This window comes from Prosopis cineraria, unplaced genomic scaffold, assembly GCF_029017545.1.
Source record: "Prosopis cineraria cultivar Desert tree isolate PC_DT_omini unplaced genomic scaffold, ASM2901754v1 PC13, whole genome shotgun sequence".
Lineage (NCBI taxonomy): Eukaryota > Viridiplantae > Streptophyta > Magnoliopsida > Fabales > Fabaceae > Prosopis > Prosopis cineraria.
In genome coordinates this window covers 40,218,505-40,243,193 of record NW_026555344.1, presented here as the reverse complement: position 1 = coordinate 40,243,193, position 24,689 = coordinate 40,218,505, and the positions used below count along the sequence as shown (strand labels likewise).

Here is a 24,689-nt window from a genome sequence, read left to right as displayed (position 1 = left end):
ACTCTCGGCCAGAGTCCAGGGTGTTTTAATTTAACGTGTGAACATGAATGTAGTAGTGGATTTATGCCAAAATTTTGTTCCGGCCTCACAACTTCGACATCAAACGTTGAAAACACTACACATAAAGGTTAATTTTCTATTTCCTACCTAATGGATTGCCGAATCCAAGTGCCTCTCCCCCTACCTATACTTTTCCAAAACGAGTTAACTATAATATTCCTTTTGACCAGCACTCCTCTAGTTTTTTGTATTTAAGGCTTTAACCAGCTCTCCCACGCAGATCTGCAGCAGAGATGGCGGTAGTAGCGAAAGCTGATATTGTGTCCCAAAACACCATAAAGCCGTCATCTCCAACCCCATCTCACCTTCAACACTTCAAACTCTCTCTACTCGATCAGTTAGCCCCTCCCTTTTACGTTCCCATTGTCCTCTTCTATTCTCCCCCTGATCATGATTTCAGCAAAATATCTGATAAGTTGAAGGCTTCTTTATCACAAGTTCTCACTCTTTATTACCCATTTTGTGGAAGATCCAAAGGAAATAAAAGCAATGCCTACGTGGATTGCAACGATGAAGGTGCTCTGTATCTTGAGGCTAGAACTTCACTCACGCTCTCGGATTTTCTCCAGAGTAATAATCATAATCCACAACCCAGTGAGATTAAAATGTTCCTTCCATTAGATCCTTACAACCCACAGCTAGAGAATGAGGAATATCCTTTTATAATGGAAGTCCAGGTTACTGAGTTTAGCTGTGGAAGTGTAGCGATCGGCGTGTGTATTTCGCACAAGGTTTGTGATGGGGCAACCATAGCTTCATTCCTTCAAGCTTGGTCTGAAAAAGCAGTGGCAGATGGAAATGACTTTTGCAATTCTCCTCCTAATATGGATGCTTCATTTCTTTTCCCAGCAAGAGATATAGAGATGAACATAGCGAGTGGTATGATTAGGGAGAAGAACATTTCCACTAGAAGATTTTTGTTTAGCGGAAAAAGCTTGAGTGAACTCAAAGATAAATTAGTTTCTGGTGGATGTAACTGTGAACCTACCAGAGTTGAAGCCGTGACTGCTCTCATATGGAAATCTGCCATGAAAGTTGCAGGAGGAGCTCATCAATCCATGGTGTCACATGCAATCAATATTCGTAGCCGCATGGCACCACCGTTGCCGGAAAACTCCGTCGGTAGCTTTCACTGAATTGTTGGCTACTAGTTAATAAGGATTTCTTTCTTATAATTACTATTGAGTATTGTTGTTCTCTTGTGGTTTTGAAGGTAATCTGTGGCAACAAGCTATTTCCGCATTGGTGGGAAGGGAGGTAGAACTGAGAGATTTGGCGGAGGTGGTGAGGAAAACCATAAAGAGAATGGATAGAGAATATGTGAGGAAGCTACAAGGAGGCAGTAGTGAAGGGGTTGGTGAGATTGTTAAATCATTGAAAGAAGTGATGTATTTGGTGGGGGAAGAGGGTGTTCCTTGTTATAGCTTTAGCAGCTGGATAAGGTTTGGTCTGTATGAAACAAACTTCGGATGGGGGAAGCCAACCTGGACATGTACCATTGGAGTTCCCATAAAGAACGTCATCATTTTAATGCCCACAAAATATGGGGATGGATCAATAGAGGCATGGGTCACCTTGGATGACCTTCATATGCCTCAATTTCAGCACTGCCCAGAGCTTCTTCAGTTTGCTTCTTTTGATCTATAATTTTTTTTTTTTTTTTGGTGTGCTCATCCTGCTGAGACTACCAGCTACTATATGTTTGCTAACTAATTTGGTGTGAGGAGTGAAACCAGCATTTGAATATAAATTATATGATGTTGCTTTTGGGTTTATATGAATTGCTGGAAGTGAATGATTCAAACATAAATGGAATCTTTATAATTGTATTGATGTTATGCAGGTTGAATTGGTGGAATTTTCCGTCTCTGTGAAAATAGTTTAATTCTATTATATGTCACTGATTTCATTTTCTTTATAATTTGGGAGATCATAATACTTGTTCTAAATGTCCACGCATGCAAGAGCCAACATTCAATCTCAGTGATATGCAATCAATCTTTCATCTTAAATATGATAATGGATATATTACTTTATTTTCTAACTAGAAATTAAAAGAATTTAACGAATAAAATAGTTATGCATTTTATTATTAATAAATAAATGCAATATTGTGGCCTCAAAATAAAAATGTCAACCCTGAATTAGGAGACATGATTTAATCCATATTGACCAGGATGTTTGGCTTTCTCAATCGAACCAAAATATGAGAGCCGTGTGATATTTGTAATTAGCGAAACGTATAATTTTAATTGAAGAACCATAAAATTTTCACTAAAATCATACCCATGGCATGAGCTTTGGGGAATTTATGACAGTTTACATCTGAGCAAAGGTCCTCTCGACGAAACTATAAAAAAAAATTAAATGCCTCATCATGAAAAACTGAATTATCACCAATCATATATTTAGAGAAACCAACAATTATACAAATTGACTTACTCATTAAGTTTCAAAATATAAATTAATGTTTTGATTCTTGATGATCTACCGACAAGGTGTCAATTCCTTGTTTTGATGTAATTTTTCGTTGTAATATGGCTATTCGTGGCTTTGTATTCAAAAAAAAAAAAAGAGCTATAATCATGTTTTTTTGGAAATGGATTCCCATGATGCTATTGATTTGCTGCTCCAGATATGACCTCGTTCTAATGCCTACTCCAACCTTGTTAGGTGTATTAGGAGACTGCTGAATCAAAACTGGCAGGTGATCATCAACCATGTGTATCCAGAGACTAATAGCACAGCTGATTTCTTGCAACCTATGTGTTGAGCTTCCCTCGTAGCAGCTTCGAGCTTCATGATCCCCCCTTCCCTTGCTTAGTATCCTTGAAGATAAGAAAGATTGGGCCATCTCAGGCCTTCGTTTTGCTTAGGGAGTAATTCCCCTAGGTATCTCTTTTAAAAAAAAAAAAAATCCACACCTATGGCATTTTTTTTTTTTTAATCCAAGATATTCTCATCGCCAACAACCGTGAACTTAATCCATCGAGAAATTTGAGCACTATTTAAGGGATTATCGTCTCCCAAGCGATACTTTGACAAACACACCTCCAAAAATCGAACCCTGAAAGGATATTTAAGGGGCAACTTCTGCGATACAAGTTTTTTTCTCTTTTATATCGCTCTAGAGTTCCAACGGGGAAAGAGATATGGAAGCACGGATTATGCCACTCCGACAAATAAACATGTAATGCTAATTGCTATTACCTCTGGTAATGACCTAAAAAAATTTGCTATTACGTCGAGCTGAACTCAATTCAAATTTAGTGGAAGTGGCTTTTCAGATTTACAGAACAGTTAAAACTTAGGAAGCCTCAAACAACCAAAATAAGTTGGAACAAGATAGTACTTCTAAAATAACAAAGATATAATGGCACTGCAAAAATATGTACCATTTATCTCACTTCCACGTGAGGGACTGCCTAATGCCTGTGTAAATGAGTCCTAAAGACCTTCCGATCAAGCAAACCAAAAAGAAAGATATAGCCTCACTTACTTTATCAATAATAGCTCTTATAAGAGGCATGGCGATGTCAGAAAATTCAAGGAAAAGGCTGAAGTAATATCGCCTGCAATACATAGATCATCAGCAGCAGAAACCCATCATGCAAATAATATTGAAGAATGGAGGGAAATTAAATTTGGACAAATACGAACAGCATCTTCCCCTTCCATTTTGTAGCCATAAATAGTATTATCAACTATCAAGATATGAGACCATGAAATATGAGTATTTCTTTTGAATCAATGTTTTCTTGTTTATCAAATGTAGTTGATTAAGATATGTTTCTTTGAATATTTGAAGGAGAAAGTGCTTCCAAATAAGGGAAACAGTAACTATTATACTACTCAAATATTCTATAGGACATATCATATTACTCAATTATCCCCCCAAAGGGAAAGTCAACATCCCCATGGCTACACCCTGCGACACTTTCACCCAATTTCCTTACCCCTTAAAACCCTCCATAGATAGTCCTTTCAAGAAAGGTCAACCACCAACTTTGACAATTGATAGGCTCTTAATTGAGGAGGGAAACCCTCCAAAGAAAGTCATTGAGGTGTAAAAACCAGCTGCTTAGATACATCGAAAGCATGTCATACTTCTTAATCTAGAATTCAGGTATCACATACTAATTTAGTGTCCATCAATATGCATTTAAGCTTTTATCAAAAAAGAATATGTACATAAGTACGTATGCCACAGATGAAAAGGAATGGTAAAATGATTATTCCAAGGATTCTTAGGATTCAAATAAGGCACGTATTGAAAAAGCATGCAAGCATTGTAAATTCATTATGTCTTTGCATCTTTGTTTCATGCTTGAAAGAAAATAAGTGTGGAAGAAAAATACCATCCTGTCAGGGCTCTTAATTCCTTAGTTCGCTTTACAGCCATGGAGAAACTGCTTATGACAATGTAATGTAATTTGGATGACACAGTATTCGATTTTCTCTGTGTTAACCTCTTCCACCAGCCTTGATTTTCAGTCTGGCTATTGCATGGTAGATCAATGGGTCGACTCTCCAGAGTGCACAAATCAAAGCGATCCTCAAACATTGACACAACCGTATCCATGTTGTGGTACAACCAATGGTTCAAGGCTACCTAACGGAGAATTTGTCAAAGTCTTGTTGAAATTTCACACAAAGTTTGAAAAGAAAGATAAAATATAAGAAATTAGTATATCTTAAATAGTACATGAACCCGATTCAGTTTGCAAGCATATAACTGACTCAATTAATTCCTAATCTTAAGAATTAAAATCTTACAGATCTGACATCATTTGGGACTGAACAAAAACACAATGGACAACAGAAGTATTTTGATCACAACAGGTGTAATTTACATTTTTCATACAACACAAGGAAAATAATGTCAAAAGAAAGTTCCGCACAGATGGGAAAGACATGATGATGATGGAAGTGGATTGAATCTCGATCAAGAGGATTTTGAAAACAATAGGCATACAGAGTTAAAATATCGTCTTTCCTTACATTGATTTGTTAAAGTAATGCACAGGACAGATCCTTTGAAACGTGAATGAGAGAGGGGGGAAAAAGGCATCATGTTTATAACGAGAGGTGCATGCAAATAAAATAATCCATAACACCTTAGAAAATTGACCCAAGTCTCAAAATAGCCTGATTTACGAAGATGTCATTTTGATTGGTTAGTGCAATAACAAAAACATTATATGGCATCCAGCAATATGAATAGAATTTGTTCATAAATGACAGCTAGAGATTATAAACACCTAACCCCTCCCACCATCATAAAATATTAAGCAAAAAGGGGGAAACCAACTCAGGTCATTCAAACAAGAAGAATTTTATACAATGGTTCCAAACCATAATTTGAGACAGTAACCAAAAATAATTACAAATGAAAAACACAGCTAATGAGGAAAAAAACCACTCCAAAGGACAAAAATCTAAAACATTCAGCTAAAAGGAACTTGCATTTAATTTTTACAGGAAAAAAAGATTGGGGGAGTAATCAATACAGTTAACAACATATAGAAAAGTTTATCTTTAGATGTTGACTGATACAAGTTCTCCAGATATTCAAGTTTTTTTTTATTTTTTTTTTTGGTGATGGAGGACTAAATTAATCAAAATAATTAATTTAGAAACTAGCACAAAATAGATGATGAAAATAGTAACATGCTTTTAGAAACTAACACAATAATTAATCCCTAACCTAAGCATGAAACTTGAAAAAGTACGCTAATTAAGTACCTCATTCCGTAGTTTTTGGAGTTCTCTGGTGGAAAAAACACATAATGACAAGTCTAACCTATTCGTTTCACTTGACATGTCACTATCAACAGAAATGAACTCCAAATACAAGCTGGCAACCTCATCTGCTAATGTTATCACCAAATCCTCCAATATAGAAATCCCATGCAAAGCAAATAAAGAGGGATCAAAGCAACAATCCTCCCTGGTAAATATTAAAAAACAATTAAAAAATGATGAATGGTGAGCATCCCACATCAAAGATCAAATACAAGAGAATCAACTTTAAAGGTGACGGTAATGATTCAAAAAGGCTGGCACAACATCATAGAATACGCCCAAAACAAACATTATGGTTAATAACACTTAGCAAGGCTAAAAAGGTTATTGCTAGGCACTCAAAAATCATGTAATCGCCCCAATATCAGATATTCCACCATAAAGACAGCATTCTTAATCAGGACAAACAAGTCTTTATCAATGTCATTTCATTCTAATAAACCATATACCCCAATATAAGGAAAACTACTGTCATTGACACCTTGCTGCATTTTGTGGCTTATGATTTCATGGAAAACCACAATAGCAAGGACAGAAGTATAATGAAAAACAATGTAGATAAAAGCCCTAATGCATGACCAAATAATTTATAACAAAGCTAATTTACAAAGTTGCACGTCCATTGATTACCCATCTAAACTGATATTAAACTACTTAGGTGAAGTATTGACTATTTGCACCAGAAAAAACGTCAAGGTCAATATATCTATAAAAGTTGTAGGAAATCACATGATTGATAAGCCGTGAACAATATAGCTTATCCCAGATTCCATACAAATGCATATGCATGGGACCCACTTTAGTTAAAACTAAGATCCTAGAGACATAACAAAATGCCAAGGGGTAAGCATGTACATACCTGTGAAGCATTTCTACTTCACAGCATGTAATGAAATAACCGAAACCTAGTTCGTGAACCAGAAGCAATACAATCAAGTACAGATGAAAAATATGATGCTAGCAAAACATAGAAAATAATGATAATCTCACCTGAAAGAACCACAAGTAAGATAGCACATTAATTCTGCATACAGGTCTATCTTGCCAGATTTTTTTATGCTTTGCACAATAATGCTGTCTCCTTTAACTTTTTCAAGTACCAGAGAAGCAAATTTCTAAGAACAAGAATGAAACAAGTATAAAATCAGCGTTTTATTCCAGTGATAGCCAAAGGGATGTGATGCATTCACTTTCCAGAAATACCTTTTCAGCAGTGCTCTTTCCAAGGGAAAACTCTTTTTCCAGCCAAGCCATACATATGGAACAATAAGATCTTTGAACAACTTCAGAAAACACTCTCAACCAATCATCCACAATGACAAGTTTGACATTGCTTGAGATATTATTAACCTGGAAAACAAAAGCAGAACTGTTGATCACAGTATAGAAAAAATAATCTGAAAGAATTAGGAGTTTCATAAAAGTTAATCACAAACTAAAAGAATCGTTTTTTTTTTTAATCAAAATAAAAATGTGATGGGATGAAAAAGAAAAGCATCACTGTCATCACAAAATGCACTAATTCATTTGGATACATGAATCAATGAAGAATGAGCAAATTTTATTCATTTAATTCTTATTTTCTCATATTGAGAAGATAGGAGGAGATGCAAAATTCAAGAATCAAGGCATTGACCTTGAGGACAAAGCTCAATTAGCCAGCCAAAAACCACAAAGTTTCTAAAATGTTCACATCTGATCATAAAAAGAGCTTGTAACTATACCTAGCCTACTTTACCACAATGGCATGCATATTTAAAATCAGAAAGAAACTTCATAGGAATATTAATTAGCATTAGCATGTGTTCAAAAGCAAATTTAATTATTTCCATTTCTAGAAAGCATTAATTATCCAATATTGTACACTAACTTCTAAAATCAAATTGCAATTAACCTATGCCCAAGGAAGAAGCACATAATTTTCTTAGCACATTTTAGAAAAATATAGAGAACAGTCACTTTGCATTTCTTTTTCTTTTTAATTTCAAAAAAACTAAGTAAAGAACTATCCCAACACACTTGAAATAAATATTATTAGAGATATGTTAGGTCGGAAACACATTCGAAGCAATTATTAGAACAGAACTATTGCTCCTCTTATCATTTAAATATCTCAGACTCCAAAGTTAATATACAGATAACATTCTTAAATGTAAAACAAACAAAAATGCCTGCCTCCTCCTCAATTTGCTCAAAAGCAGCCCAAAGCAACCGTAACTTTGGACCTTCAGCAACAGCATTCAAACTCAAGGGCCGCTTTACACATTGAGTGGTGCAGTCTCCTGAATAAACCTTGTATTCTAAAGTGTTTAGAGCATTCAAAAGCTTTTCCCTCACAACATTCAAGACATAGTTTGAATTAAGTTGATAATTATTCTTCACAGCACTGCAATAGAGAGAAAGTTTCTCAAGTAACTAACCAAAGCAGACTATAATCCTGTCTTCAAATACAAATAAATTTTTCATCTATGAATATCACAAAAACTTCAACCTTGTCACCTTCGACATGCTTACCCTTACCTACCAGAATTGTCTGAAGTTTCAGCAACCATATTTTTATCAGAAATGATCTTTTGACCACTGGCGTAAGATTTCTCAACAGGAATTACTCCAGCCATATATGTGAGAAATATACTGGCCATCAAAAGCACCCGATCAACAACTGGCACCAAATCAGAGGCTGTTGCACCATCAAAATCAACTAAAGTCCCCAAGCCAATGCTCATCAAGGAGGTCGCCTGAAGATGAGGACTGATATTCAAATCTTTGGAACCATCAGCACCTAGCTTAAACATTCTCCATGAAGAGAACTGACCAAGTTTACAGCCATTTCTGGAATTCTTTCTACAACAAGCATTCACAGGCTGGGTCAACCTACCATGTTTGTAATACCATTCATGAAAAATAAATGAAGACTATCCATTTGGTATAACCACATGATAGCGACACCTCTGACAAACTTAGTATTAGAAAGCAAAAGGATAAACCAGCAAATTTGTTGATGCTAACTATATCCAGAGTACGTTATAAAAATTGAAGAATCAAGCGCTGAAAATTTACTCCTGAATTTTTTAGTGATGAAACATTGATCACTAAAATTTCGTACCGATTAGGGAAAAGAAGTCCATACTAAGCCTTAATGTTTAGATATTATCAGCTTTTATTAATATTTGAAAGGATGTACTTAAGGGAAGAACTGCTATTTAATAATTAAATAATGAAAAGGGTTGCTTCTTTATTTTATTTTTTTTCAAGTAAATTCATTTTCTATAAATATTAAACAGATGCCAACAAACCATTTTCCATGCTAAAACATTTCATGTTCAGCCCTGAATTGCATTTTCAGGGAAATTTTCATTGAAGGTAACATCCCACACACAGTCATCGAACTCTGGAGCTATGGAAAGTTCAATCTGAGAAAATTTTATTTTGTTTTAAACATTGGAGCTGCTGTAGTCCATTAACCACTTAAATATACTTCATACAGAAAGACCTGCACAATTGAGATATTCCATTTTGGCAAGAACATATTATTACAATGAACTAAGGTTTAATATTGCATTTTCAGAGTTTTCATGATTTTATAAAAATTTACCACTTTACTTTTTGGGCCTCATAAGAATTTATTATTTGTATTTTGCTAAGTCAGGATTCTCATTTACTTGTCTCCTTGGGGTTTAATGGGAAGGAGGAAGGAGATGAAAATCAGAGCTAGTGCACAAAATAGGAGGGCTCATATAATGGAGCTGAGAGAAATGAAATGCACAGAAGGAAAATGCAGAAGTAAGAAGCATAAAACCTGTGAATAGTCTCAAAATTTGCAGTCTGAAATGAAAAATCTCTCTTTCTAATAGGCCTCCTCAGCATATGCAGCTTAACACACAATGGGGAAGCCACACAATCTGCCATTGATAAGAATTCTTGCCCCACAGTCAACACATTATCATGTAGTGCCTAATAAGTATTGTTGATTACCTAAAAACACCGACGAGAAGCAAGATGAAATTGAATGGAACAAGCACACAATCCGTTAATAAATATCATAAGCAGAAGAAAATCCAATATGCTGGAAATAGTAAACAAGGAAGCATTACAGAATAATACGAGCCAAGATATTTGACACTGACAAAAGAAGGGGCTGGCATATACTTTTGACGTTGTTCAAGTAGGTTCTCCTTAAAATACAAAATGTGAAAAGCATCGCATAACATGGAATAATAGCAAGCTTCCATCTGAATCTGCACACGACTGACAGTGGGTATATAGGAATTCCAACCCTTTCAGAGACGCTTGGGAATGCTTGTCTAACTATTACTGTTTAGTGGCATATGTGACCCGTTTCAGTCTTGTTGTCAATCCAAAACTTCAAATTAGCAATACAGCAATTAACGTGCAGCACGCGTACGGAAGCAACAGAACCAATACTTGCATTTCTTCTTTTAAAAAAAAAATTAATAACTGCATAATAAGTATAACATAGCTTAAAACTGAATAACAATACGGATAAACGTTGACAATGAAACAAATTTTGAGCTTAAACATCGCATGCGTCCACAGTGAAGTACCATAGAGCATTGCATCAAGACAACATGGATCAAAATTCAGATGCAAATGCCATGAGTACTGAATGGCAAGCACTGAGTCCACGCAGTGCTTGAGTGAAAGATAGGAGGAAGATTCTTTAGATTTGTTTTGTTTATTCTTACATATATTCCTAATTTTCGTTGTAGAAAGCAAAATGAGCTAAGAACCAAGCAAAAAGGAGATTGATGAAGATTGGATTTGTGCGTACCTTATTGCTTCGTTGCCCTCCTCTCAGTAGCCCAGAGTTTGAGAAAACAAAAGTACAAAACAATTACCGAGGACTCAAGGAGCCGTTCGGATTCTCCCAGCAGCACTCACCCATTGGGTCTCCGCTGCATTGAAACGGCGCCGTTTAGTGGAGGATCGTGGAAGAGTTCAACTTTTTTCGGACAAAAAAACACAAAAATGAATAAATTTTGACTTTTGAAAGGGGGGGGTCTTGACATTTATTCCCAAAGTCCAAACTAAAAGAAACAGTGAAAATTGCTCAAACAAACCTCACCAGGATTTCATTTGCTAAAAAGGACTTCAAACAATTTCTGAAATACAATCCGTCTCTAGCATTAAATCTAAATTACACCCGCGTAATAACCATTTTGTTCTTATTGCATTTGGGAAAAAAAATGCACGTGAAGAAGCTATTCTCAAGTGCGCGATAGTTCTGCAACCTAACATTTGATCATATCCAATGAAGCTTCACGTCCGATGACTAAGTTGATGACTTGGTTAGGTTAGTTTGTTAAATTTCAATAATGACGGCCAAGTATTCTTTGTTTTTCAATTTTGTTTGGTGACAATGGAGTTTGGTTCTGAGTTTTATATTCTTGCTAAAAGAGGTCAAAAGAAGCTGAACCAAGTATTTGCTCTATCACTTGCTCCTCCCATAAAAGTATTGCCTCACATTATAGATGTTAATGTCACCTAATGTAGAATTTGATAGAATGATTATATAATTTTTTGCTGATGAATGTTTTTTTCCTTTGACATTGAAAATGCAAGTGTATATAGCATCCTTATGAAAAAGAACAGAAAGAAATATTCTGTTACTTTTACATAGGTGGAAGGATTATTATTAATGAAGGGAGAGTGCAATATATTAGTGGCTAAGTAAATGGAAGGATAGTAAGTACTTTAATGTCAATTGATGAGTTAAGAAGAAAAATATATTCATGTTTTTTTATGTGAACTTAAAGGATTGTAATTGAAGTGCAAACTACAAGAATTAGATAAAACCCTTTATGGTAGACTTGAAAGATAATGAAGGAGTTTGACAACTAGTTGAATTTAATAAAAAATCTACATTTGTTTATACTTTGAAGGTGTAAATGAGTGTGAAAATGAAGTTGCATCTATGCTGGATTCGCAAGGGTTAGATTGTATAAAAACCTTAATTGGATTATCTATTTTTTGGATCTTCATCAAGTAAGGGTAGTTAAGAGCTTCCATGTTTAATTCAAAGTGCACCTGCTCCTTTTCCTGGGTATGATGCATCCAAGTAGAAGGACTTGCTTTTAGGTACAGGGAAAACTTTCAACAATGTAAGCATATTCAAGAAATCATTGTACAAGTATAGTTTCACACACAAATTTGTGTACAAGTATATCAAGAATCATGTAAGAAGTATGATAGTGAAGTGCATAATTAATGGGTGTCCATAGAAGATAACTGCTTATGCAATAAGCTATAATTCAAAGTTCTTATATGTGCATTCCTTGAAGAATAAGTACATTCACTCAGCCTAGGATAATTTTATAATTCATAAAAAATTCACCTCTGAGTTGGCTTTATCTATCATTAAGGATAGTTTGAGGTGTTTATTAGATAAAGCATCAAATGAGATAAGGCAGGACTTGTGTTATGATCTATCATTGTCTTATGACTCAATGTGAAAAGGAAAAGAGCAATCATTGATAGATATATAAGGATCTCTTGTCGAATATTACAAGTTAATTCCATAGTTTTGACAAAGACTAATGGAAGTTGACCTAATAACTGTGGCTAAATAGGCTGCGTCAATCGACCATAAATTTTAAAGGTTGTTCATATCATATGGATGTTAAATAGAAGGATTCTTAAATGGTTATTGAAATATCTCCCTTATTGAATACAATTAATACTTAAATCTAAGGTAACTAAGGGAATAACTCAAATAATATTACCAAGTTTTGTAACTTGTAGAAATGGGATCTTAATTTTTCATCATTTAAAATAAATTAAAATCGTGTGTTAAACTTGTAACTAGAGTAAGAATATTGTTATAGAAGCATGGAATACCTCAAAGGAGTGAAAAAAATAATAAAAAATAACAAGTTCTAAAAAATAGTGTATTGTGTTGCAGCTTGTGTATATGGGTCACGACTTCCCACTTTTTGTGCCACGCGTTATGGCGTGTTACACACATTAAACAACATTTTTGCTATCATTTGCTATCATCACGACACCCGAATGAGATGATATAACTATCTACAAAAAGCTTTTTTCATAAACTAACTAATGGCACAGGTTTTACTTTCATAAGTCACACAAAGAAGTTGAACTCCCAAACATAATTTCAAACCATTTTTACAATTCTCACAAGTCAAAGGTGTCTAAAACCCACACATGTGCCAAAAGCCATTCCTAATATCCAAACCACATGCACACAATCCCAATCAAACCAATCAAACCACATGCACACAATCCCAATCAAACCAAATTTTCACCCCTCAACCCCTTTGACAACAAAATAGAAGGGGAAAATTTTAGCGTTGTATTTTACAATCAACATCCACAATTATGATCAAATCAATATATCTATACTTGCACTAATATTTTAACCCTATCAATACTTTAATAGCTTGCATATAACAATCCAAGCCCAAAACACATTTCAAGTTCTTTAACAACAATATAGTGCAAGTGTGAGTAAAATGTATCTTAATTGACAATATTTAATCTATTATACAAAATAAATGAGAATAAGAGACTTTACAGTAGGAATTCTAAATTACTAAGCCTTAGGAGCTTTTTTACTTTCTACACCAAAGCTAGAGCTTGCAAAGTATTGAAAGAGAGGGATAAGTCTAGCCACTCAATAACTAAGGTACACCTACCTTATGCAATTGTATATCAATTGATTAAACATACATAGAGGGAGTCAAATGCTCAAAATATACTATTACATGTAACATAAATTGTCATTTCTCAACTAAATTCATTTTCATAATTCTCATCTCAAATTACACAGCACATTGCCACATGACACACAAACATGTGACAATGACCTAATTCATTATCACGATTTGCCATAAATTGAACAACCATATGACACGTCAAATGAACACATATGTATGATCAAGTTCACTTATACCCTCATTATATCTTTTGACTGAAATTATGGGCTATAATATTAAATAAGGTTCTGTCCGTGTAACTAGACAACCCCAGCTCACCAATTGTAAAATGTGACCTGGCCAAATATTATAGCACTCATTCGCAAACCATAATTTTTCTCACTCTTAAATCGTTAGAATGTCATATACTCTAAGCTAATCTCCTCAATAAATTGGTGAAAATAGCTAAGTTCTAGTCCCTCAACAAACTATAGGATAGTCCCTTGACAAACATTAAGATAGGGCTAATCTTCATGCACTAAATGGCAACTATAGATATCGTATGGATTTTCTAGTTCTCTCCTTAGATGAACTCTTGCCAAATGATCCGCAACGTAAGATACTCACTTGTTTCACAATTTCATTTACTTAATAACAACACGTAACGTTCATGCTATGACGCTACCGAAGTAAGCATCAATATTATTTTCACAAACCTTCTCAACTTAAACTCACAATCTTATAACACATTTCAAATCATCATTTAGCAACACATATATCATTCACATTTCAATACAACCATATAATCATCGCACATCATGCTTATCATTTCAATTACATGTCAAAATTTAGATATTATTTTAAGTTTAACTCTATATTGTAGTCAAATCAAACATATATGCACATTCATAGTTCAATAAATCATCAAGGTTTTAGGGTATGCTTTCACATTCACAATTCAATCATATATGTAAATATGTACATTTTCACATTAAACTCAATTAACAAACAACTACTTAAAATAAGGTTCCCTCAATTACATCAAACTTTTAAGAGGTTAAAAGTTTACCCCTCAATAACTTGCTTTTAAGCTTGCTTTCCAAGCCAAACATAGTGCCTAGATAATTAATCAAGTCCAAGTCATCAACATTGTCAAATACACACTTTCAAGCTCTCACTTTCCACTTCTAAAATACTTAATACCCTTATTTCTCATATAAAGGCTTATCTATTGGTTGTATTAACTTCTATCTATTCCTAACTAACCATTATAAATCTCACATAGAGTCATTAATGCCTCAACTATCCTCATAACTCACATTTAATGAGTTATTTTTGTATATGAATGAAGCTTACCAACCAAAAACTTATAAAATCATCAATACTAGATTTAAACAACTTAAACAACACCTCTTAACTCTATATAAGTCAATAGATTCGGACTCACAGCTTATATGGACTAAAAATCACCATTCCCTTTCAAACCATAACTAAAAACTTCAAAAAAATGGACTGGGAAAGGAGAAGAAAAAGTTAGGAGATTTACTCTTAGGATTTAGTAGCTTCAAAATATCTCTAACTTTCTTAGAATTGAAGCCCTAGCAAAGCAAAAGCAAGCTCCTTCGTTCTCCCCTTCTTTCTCTTTTAATTTTTGCATCAGTCTTATTTTTGCAAAAAGTGGCACTTTGGGCTGCAGCGCATGTCCCTATACACTATGACATGTGCTACAGAGAAGGTTGTTTTATGTGTTCTGGACACACACACCACAGCATGTGGCACCAATGCCTTCTTCCTTTCTTTTTCACCTCTTTTAATTCCTAAGTGACCTCATTTCACTTTAAACCTAAATTTATGATTGGAATCACACAAAAAATGCTCATTAGCCCCCTCTGACTACACACCACATAATTCTCACTTATTTATGCTTAATTACTTAATTGTCAGGAGTTTAATTTTTCAGGATGTTATAGTTGTTGGTCTCAATTGTATATTAATGGATGTCACTTGAGTGGTCCAAGTTAGGGTACTATGTTGTCTTCTTCTACACATGATACTGATAATGAGCTTTTTCATCCTGCATATTCCATTATGAGGGTGGAGACCAATAAGGAATGGACTTGGTTTATGCAAAACATTAAAGATCTTGTAGGCAATGTAGAAGTTACAATAATATCATATAGGCACAATGCAATAACACATGCCATGAGAGCTATCTTTAGGGGTAAAAGGCATATATATTACTATAGGCATATGAAAGAGGACTTCAGTAGAGAATATGAAAAAGTTATTTGAGATGCCAAATACAATATTGCTATGAGGAAGGAGAATACATTGAAATTATTGTATGCAATTGCATATGCTACACTGGTGAGTTCGATATAGTAATGGCCAATAAGCATTCCTTTAACTCACAACTGGGCAAGTAGATTGAAGATTTATAGTGATGTTGATCGTTGGGCATTGTTACGATTTCTATTATGGAGATAAGACAATATAACCTCAAATCTTGTTGAATCCTACAATGTATGGCTTGTGACTAAGAGAAAACATGAAGTATTTAAATTATTAAATAAGCACAAAGAGAAGTTTGTTAAAAAAATGTTTGGCAACAAGTAAGCCATTAAATTATGGAGTAATAGAGTTAGTTTTAACATAGAAGCTAAATTGAAAGAGTATGTATTGCATGTAGAGAAGATGGTGGTTGTGCAATATTCAAACTATATGTTTGATATTGTCATTAGAGAAGTTCATGTCACCGTCAATCTTGCAATCAGCGAGTGCACTTACTAGGCATAACAAAGTTAGTATACTATGCCCACATAGGCACATACATGTGTAGCTATCAAATATATTAGAGGTAATGTGCACACATATGTTGAAAAGTTTTATAAAGCTAGTTCACAAGAGAAGATATATAATAGGACTATGATGTCAATTGATACTCACGACATGTTAACGCTGAGTCAATTAGAGTGGAATGATTATGACAATAAGACCTTCTTATGGCCCCCAACCATAAGTTGTCATCTTAGAAGACCATATACAACTAGAAGAGAGTCTCAATTTCAAGACAAGTAAGTATATAAATAGTTAAGGTACTATTAAGAAAGGCATGCTCGAAGAAGGTGCAGGAATCCCAATCCTAGTGACTATGCATTCTTCTAGTATATCGATTCTTTTCTTAAGCCTTAGTGTACTTGATGATGTGTTCTCTTGATGTTATTGTTATGTTATAGTATATAGTTATGCCCCTATCAGTGTTTTTTTTAGAGAATGGGGTACTAGTATAGGGCATTTTGTACATGTTGTACATGATCACCCATGTTATTTTTTGGAAGTGGGTGTCGCCATCTAATATATATTCTTTTTTGTAAAATAGTTGTTGTAACTTCCTTGAATTTCAGAACTTAGAATTTAAAGTTGTAATAAGGGTAAGTTGGTATGTTAGAATATTTATCAAACTAATGGAGTTTTTGGACTACTGATAGATTTATTGAAACTTTGGATGGCCTTAAAAGTGGACTAGGATGGAGTTTAGGTCAACTAGGCCTAAGTGATGAGCCTAGAATTTGGACAAGGCTTGTTGTGCCATTTGCAATGGTAAAGGCACAATGCACTGCGATAAACAGGATAGATTTTTCTAAGCTAGGAAAACATTCAGGTAAGCTCCCTATCCATCTCCCCTCTTCTCTAAGTGAACTTGTAACGAGTTTGGGTATAATTGGTTATTGATTTTGTCTCCCCTTGAGTTACAATTGAACCCATTATGTTCTTTGACTTTATGGGAAGTTAATTTAAGTTTTTAAACATAGGTTTGATAATTTGGTAATGATTTAGAATTTTAGACTAGGGTTCTAACAAACCCTAAGTTTAAATTAAAGGTTTGTGAGTAATATGGGTTGTAATTTAGTTATATCTAAATTTATGGATGCCTAATAGAGTTAATGAAATGTGGTAGGAATATTAGTCACGTTTAAGAGGAATTTTTGGCTTGTAAGTGGTAGGCATGTCGACAGCAAGGGAGTTGATTTAGAAGATAAGGCTTTCTAATAAGATATTTTAGGTGTGATTTTAAACTTTTCAAGACTATGTAAATGTTCTAAAAAAATTTTCTATGTCATCTATTGAAATATCTCCCTTTTTAATCCATAATTAACTCTGTAAATCCAAGATAATCAAGGATCTAATCCCAACCAAGATTACCAAGTTTGTAATTTATAGAAATGAAATCTCAAGTTTCCATAATTTATAATTATCAAAAAAATCATTTATCAAACTTCAAATTAGAGTAAAATATTATTTCAAAAATATAAAATACCTTATAGAAGTAAAAAGATTCAAAATTTGTTGAAAAACATCAAGTCATGAAAAACAGGGGGACATACCACAGGATATGCACATGCGCTATAGTTACCTCTCTTTATTCCATGTGCACAATATGCTGCACATATTAAACAGCAATTCTATTGTCATTTAACGGCAACTCAAGGCAGCTTCTAATATGCCCTATTTCTCTGTTCGACATTCAAATGGGGTGATTTAGATGTCAACAAAAAGGTCATTTTATAAACTAGCTAACAACATAGGTTTTACTTTCCAATTATGTTACACAAGGAAGATAAATATCCAAACACATTTTCTCAACTTTTCATAAGTTAAGGGTAATCAAGTCCCCACACATGTACCAAAAGAAATTCCTAACACCCAACATATACTCAAAGGACATAAGACTACCTATACAACATACCACATGTACATAATCTCAATCATATTAAATTTTCACTCCTCAACCTCTTTAATACTAAAAATAAAGGGAAAGGTTTTAGCATTAAAATTAACCATAAATATTCATAAGTGTGATCAAATTAACTTTCCTGCACTTTCATTAATATTTTATTCCTATCAACATTTACAAATCACATAATCAACAATCCAAGGCCTAAAATACATTCCAAAAATCATAAACCTCTATAAGTGCAAGTGTATGCAAAATATGACCTAATTGGCAATATCTAATATATTACACAAACTATATAAGATGAGGAGGCTTTACAGTAGTAATTCATGGAATTCCTAAGCCTCTAGAGTCCTTCCCTTTTTTGTACTAGAGCTAAAGCCTGTAAAATATCAAAAATGGTTACTGAGTCTAACTACTCAGTGACTAGGGTATGCCTATCCTGTGCAGTTACATATTAATTGAAACACACTAAATGAAGTTGAACATTTAAAATCATATAATTAAATATAACACAAGTTGTATTTTCATAGTTAAACTTATTTTCATATTAAGCATTTCAATCAACTAGGTAATTTGCCACGAGGCTCACAATTGCTTGACAATAATCCAATCTATAAGTCTGTGCCTATCGCCATAATACAGACAATCATATAGCAATGGCATATCTACTATCATAACTTGCCACAAACTTAACAATCATGTGACACATCAAATATACACATATGCATGATTAATTCTTCCATCTACCCTTTTTATTTCCTCTGATTGAAACCATGATCTATAATCACAATTAAGGCTCCGTCTGTGTGACTGGATTACCAAAGCTCACCAATTATGAGATGTAACTTGGCCAAATATCACAACACTCACTCTCAAACTAAGGCTTCTCCTACTCTCAAATATCTGGGGTGTCATATACCCTAAGCTAACCTTCTTGAAAAATAGGTGAAGATAGTTAAATTATAGTTCCTTGATAAATTATGGGACAATCTCTTAACAAATAGTGGAACAAGGCTTAGCCTTCATGCACTAGAAGGCGGCCATAAGTACTATATAGATTTTTATCTTCTCATCTCTCTAGGTGAACTCCCAATAAACGATCATGTAATGTTTTGCTAACTCATTTCACAATTTTGACTTACTTGACATCACCACATTGGGTTCACAATATTACACTACTCAAGTGAGCATTAATATTATTTTTTTACAAATATTCTCTACTTCATTTCTCAATTTTGTAAAACTCTTCAAATTCTCATTTAGCTACACATATAACATTCACATGTCAATACAACCACGTTATCATCACATCACATATCACACATTTCTTATTTCAATTATAGGTCATAATTTGAAAATCATTTTGAGTTCAACTCTACATTTTAATCAAATCAAGTTAATACACTATTATAGGGTTTATGGTATGCTTTCACATTTACAAGCACTATTATACATGTAACTAAACCCATTTTCATATCATAACACAATTAATAAATAACTACTCAAGATAAGTTTACCTCAATTACCTCAAACCTTTGAGAGATCAAAGGTTTAACCCCAATAACTTTCTTTTAAGCTTGCTTTCCAAGCCAAAATGGTGCTAGGACAATTAATCTATAATTAACTAAGTCCACAATCAATTATCACCACTATATTTACACACTTATCTCCTTTTATTAAATCTCTAAAATATACAAACCCCTTAGGTTCCACATATAGGTTTGCCCATTAGATTTAATACCTTTTATCAATTCTAACTAAAAAATTATTAAACTCGTATGAGGTCATTATTGTCACAACAACCCTAACAACTCTAACTTAATACCCCATTTTTGGATATTAATGGAGCCTACACACTAAAAACATGTAAAATCATCGATCACTTGCTTAAATAGCTCAAACAACTCCCAATAATTCCCCTTGAATTAATGGGTTCAGACCCATAACCTATATGAACCAAAAATCAACTTTATACTCTAAGCCCTAGCAAAAAAACTTAAGAAAATGAGTTGAGAAGAAGAAAATAGTTCAGAAAACTTCTCTTAGAGTTTGATAGTTTTAAAATGCCTCTAAACTTCTTGCAATCAAAGCTCTAGCAGCGCTCTAAGTCTCCTTCATTTCCTCTCATTTTCTCTTTTCTTTTTCTCTATTTTTGCATCAGTTTGTATTTTATTTCTACACAAAATGTAATATACGCCATGGCACATATCCTCATATGCTACAGCATATGGTATAAAGAGGTGAACTTTGCATTTTAGTGGCTCGTGTGTCATGACATGCAATGCATGTGCCTTAGCATGTAGCACAAAGTCATATCTCCTTGTTTTTCTCCCTTTGTCATGCTTAGGTAGCCTGATTTTACTTTAGACTCAATCTTAGGGCTAAAATCACAACCCAAAACATCCATTAACTCTCTGTAACCACACACCACATAAATTTACTTAATTACCCTTATTTACTCAGCTAATTTGTGGTTAAATTTTCTTGGATGTTACATCTATCTTTAATTTCTGATTTGGTGATGGTGAAAAATCTAGGGTTTGAAAAAGGAATGAATTTATGATGAATAAATATGATTGTTAAGATTGTTAGTAGTATAATAAATATTCTAAAGTATTAATTGTTGAACCCTAGTTTTGATGATTATAAAATAAAGAGAAGTTTTGTGCATTTTAGGTTATTTAATTGAAACGTAAGTTAATGGCTTAACATTAATCTAAACTGGCTAAGTGTAAGCTTATATGAAATAGAAGGTCTTTTATCCAAATTAGTTAAGTATTTGACTTAATTATCATCAATGTGCTTGAAGCTGTCTTGTTGTAAATTGTTTTTAAGTGTCCTTAGCACCAGTACTGGAAGCTTTAACATCGGCGCTACTTCCATTTGCTCCACTGTTCTATTGGTTTGAGTTTTATATAACACTGGTCCTACTTATTCTAACACTGGTGCTATATCTTTTAAACCTATGCAATTGATTCTCTCTATTTTAAACTTTTTTCTTTGCATTGGTACTATCTATTTAACATTGCTCTTGTTCTTTCTCTGTCTTTCTTTTTGTTAAGACAATACATGTGTTACTTCATTAGCACCTATACTAGTTTTGAACAAATATCTATAACACTAGTGTTGACTCTATAACACTAGTACCATCCCTTCTATTCTCTTGCAAAGATGTTTGATTGACCATGTTACTTCAATGTTATTTTTTTTTAACACTGGTGCTGATTTATGTTTTCAAAAATATCCTTATTCACACAAAATTGTTAAAAATCTTAGTCTTTTATGATGTTGGATTATAACGATAATATTAGAATAACACTTGTGCTTCAATCAGAGTCTGCCCATCACTATAACACTAGTGGTAGGACATTATAACACCAGTACTACAATGCATTTTCATGCTTTATTTTTCGTTTCAATTCTAAATGTCACCAAAACTCATTGACACTATTGTTGAATAGTACCAAAATTAATAAAAACTAAATTTTACAGTAAAACATAACCTAAGTCATCTCTCTAAGAGTCAATAGAGTAATTATTTGAATTATGATTATGAAAAGCAAAAAAAAATGGGGGGATTTTTTTATAATGAAATTTAAAAACTAAATTAGAAATAAATAAATAGAGAAAATTCAACTAAGAAAATTATCAAGAATAAGCAGCGCAATCAATCACAACCCAATCACCTAAATTTAATCTTCCTCATCCACAAATTAAATTAATTTTATTTGACTTTATTATTCTGGTTTTATTATATATTTCTCAAATTATCATTCAAGAATTAAACAAGAAATTAAGTTATAGATTAATTGAAATCTCCATTAACCCACAACCTAACAACTGTTCTATGTTAGCCATACCAGAAATAAAGCATGGATAATCACCCAAGCTAGACCAAATTACTCTTAAGTTACTATATCAATCGATTATAACAAGTAAAACCTCAGATAAAATTTATAACCCAAAAATTATACAATAAAGCTACTCTAATCAGCAATAACAGTTAAAGTATAAAATTCAAAGGTAGCGAGATGAAGAGCAAATTGAAATAAAGGTTAAAATAAAATTTTTTTTAATATCAAAAACTCCAATTAAAATTTAAGATCATAGTTTGTGATTGATCACATCAAGAAAATTAGCTCTCTATAGAACTAAAAATCAAATAACATAAAATGAAAATTGAGAAGCCATCACCCAAGAAATTGGAGGAAGAAAAGGTAAACCGCGATCGCTATTCTGTTTCCCTTTTCTTTTCGTTAAAATCACGGTCACTATGCTATTTTTTTTCTTCTCCTCATGATCCCCCTGTCCTCATATATATATATATATATATAAGGTAATCACCTGCGTACGGCCAAACAAAAGTTAATAATAAAATGATAAAACTACCCTAAGTAACCCTAATTAAAAATTACACTAAATAACCCAAAATAAATTCAAATAAAATTTTAAAGATTTGATTCTTGATTTAATCTCCAAGTATGCCCATATTCTTCTTATCCAATATATTCTCTATCAATATCTTCCAAATTAAATTTAGAAAATCTACACAAATAAAATAGAATTAAATAGCACCTGTGCAAAAATATTAAAGATATTATTTATATTTTAAAATCAAAGATTTAGTTAGTTAAAATTCTAAAACTGAATATTGGCTAATAAAATTAAATAATATCTAATTAAACTCAATTAGTTTCAAATAAATATTTAAAAGTCTAAATTAAAAGGATAAAAATATATAAAATTGTCATTTATCACTCATCTTTCAATCTTTCTTTTTATCCAAATTTCATTGTGTTCCCTCTATATCTTTACTAAATGATATTTAGATACAATTATTTCTTTGAAGTTGTTCAGTTTTCTTATCTTTCATTTAGTCACTGAGCTTGCTTTTTGTTATATCGAAACTTATAAGTTTTAATCACTTTTGTCAAAAGCATTTAATATTTTTAGCCATTACCTTACAAGAGAGAAAGTCTCTGCTATAAAGCATTGTTTTATTGTCTCATCTACCAAAGAACCTTAAATAAGCTGGGATATCTAAGGAAACACAAAGGAAAGAAGGAAACAGATCACAAGCAACCTCCAACGAAAAAATTTGAGTCTAACATATCATTTATGATCCTCAACTATAAATAGACTCACTTATGAAACTTAAAGACAAGCCAAAAAGAAAATTATGTGATTACTTGAGTATTAAAGTTTATCTACTTTCTATATATCATTTATTATTAAAGAGCTTTATTAATTATATATATACTTTTAGAGAGAGTTTAAAAGCAGTAGTAGTTCATTATTGAACTTACTCTATTTATTCTCATTTTACATCTTCAAAATAGAGGAATCTAAGCACAAGGAACTCAAGGAGATTTATCATTATCTTTGTAAGAGAGAGAGTTTCAAACTTGTTGAGAAGTCTGTTGATGTACTGAGACAACTAAGAGCTTGGATTAATCTTGGTAATTTAGTTGAAAATTTCAGAAGATTCTTAGGGACTGAATGTAGACTCAAGTGGTAGGAGTCAAACTAAGATAAATCACTTATGTTAAGCTCAACACTTCTAACTTTCATAATTCATGATTTTGTTCCTTCATTACTCTTATTATTACTACAAATCATTTAATTTTTTTAATTAGCCTAATTCACCCCCTCTTGGGGCATTTACATTAATTTCTTGATGGGATTTGAATTTGAGGCTTATGAGTTAAACCCTGTAACAGTCACACCCCCCGAGCCCACTGCTGTGAGTGGTGGACTGGGTTGTGCCACCTCACGACTACCCAGCCAGCTTTCCCCCCGGTAGTTCGAGGGTTATTCCCCGCACCCACTACGCTAAGGGAGCCTTCCCAGGTTCGATCCTCCAACCTCTCCTACATAGCAAAGTTGAGGTTGAACCTGGTACAATTGAGTCAAGTTGACTCATATAGCCTCAACTTGAATGGTACAAAATCCACATATAGCTGTCACTTGACTCAATGGTACCAAATTCAGCCTCAACTTCGCTATGTAGGAGAGGTTGGAGGATCGAACTTGGGAAGGCTCCCTTAACGTAGTGGGTGCGGGGAATAACCCTCGAACTACGGGGGGAAAGCTGGCTGGGTAGTCGTGAGGTGGCACGGCCCAATCCACCACTCGTAGCAGTGGGCTCGGGGGGGTGTGACTGTTATATTAGTTGTAAAAACTTGAGTGGAAAACAAGTTAGAATGAACTGTTGTTAATTTAAAATGAGTTGTTATTAAAATTTAAATGAATACCTGTTGATAAAGACTAACCCAAATCGCAAGTATCTACTTAAATTTTGATAAGTGATTCTTGATTGATATAAATTTTGATTAGTGATTCTTTATTGCTATTTCCTCCCTTTTTTTTGCCTTCCATCCTCAGTAAATATGAGCTGATATGTAATGTGA

General features: G+C 33.4%; 2 protein-coding genes across 7 annotated transcripts; one reads left to right on the top strand and one right to left on the bottom strand.

The window, feature by feature from the left end:
* The first annotated feature begins 263 nt into the window (after positions 1-263).
* LOC129291622 (stemmadenine O-acetyltransferase-like) lies at positions 264-1,898 on the top strand. The gene is made up of 2 exons (XM_054929086.1): positions 264-1,182; positions 1,274-1,898. Exons 1-2 carry the CDS (start codon positions 294-296, stop codon positions 1,705-1,707), a joined length of 1,323 nt encoding a protein of 440 aa, XP_054785061.1. The 5' UTR covers positions 264-293; the 3' UTR covers positions 1,708-1,898.
* Positions 1,899-2,438: 540 nt separating this feature from the next.
* Positions 2,439-10,805, bottom strand: LOC129290775 (uncharacterized). 6 transcript variants are annotated; one of them, XM_054927757.1, is made up of 10 exons: positions 10,658-10,805; positions 9,665-9,840; positions 8,386-8,739; positions 8,041-8,251; positions 7,069-7,215; positions 6,856-6,980; positions 5,806-6,010; positions 4,419-4,672; positions 3,560-3,632; positions 2,439-2,888 (listed from the first exon to the last, which is right to left on the bottom strand). In XM_054927757.1, the coding sequence occupies exons 2-10, from the start codon at positions 9,772-9,774 to the stop codon at positions 2,859-2,861; spliced, it is 1,509 nt and encodes a 502-aa protein (XP_054783732.1). In that variant the 5' UTR covers positions 9,775-9,840; positions 10,658-10,805; the 3' UTR covers positions 2,439-2,858. The 6 variants fall into 6 exon arrangements, with proteins under 6 accessions (XP_054783732.1, XP_054783727.1, XP_054783731.1 ...); XM_054927752.1 differs by lacking the exon at positions 2,439-2,888 and having other exon boundaries at positions 3,280-3,632; positions 10,658-10,804; XM_054927756.1 differs by lacking the exon at positions 2,439-2,888 and having other exon boundaries at positions 3,280-3,632; positions 8,386-8,709; positions 10,658-10,804.
* Between the last annotated feature and the right edge of the window lie 13,884 nt (positions 10,806-24,689).

Bases quoted from the DNA above. Each gene is read 5' to 3' on its own strand.
- LOC129291622 (XM_054929086.1), top strand. From the start codon at position 294: ATGGCGGTAGTAGCGAAAGCTGATATTGTGTCCCAAAACACCATAAAG. The intron at 1,183-1,273 runs GTAGCTTTCACT...GTGGTTTTGAAG, and splicing joins GTTGCCGGAAAACTCCGTCG to GTAATCTGTGGCAACAAGCT.
- LOC129290775 (XM_054927752.1), bottom strand. From the start codon at position 9,774: ATGGCAGATTGTGTGGCTTCCCCATTGTGTGTTAAGCTGCATATGCTG. The intron at 7,216-8,040 runs GCAGGCATTTTT...TTTGTTTTCCAG, and splicing joins TTGAGCAAATTGAGGAGGAG to GTTAATAATATCTCAAGCAA. The intron at 6,981-7,068 runs GTATTTCTGGAA...TCTTGTTCTTAG, and splicing joins GAAAGAGCACTGCTGAAAAG to AAATTTGCTTCTCTGGTACT.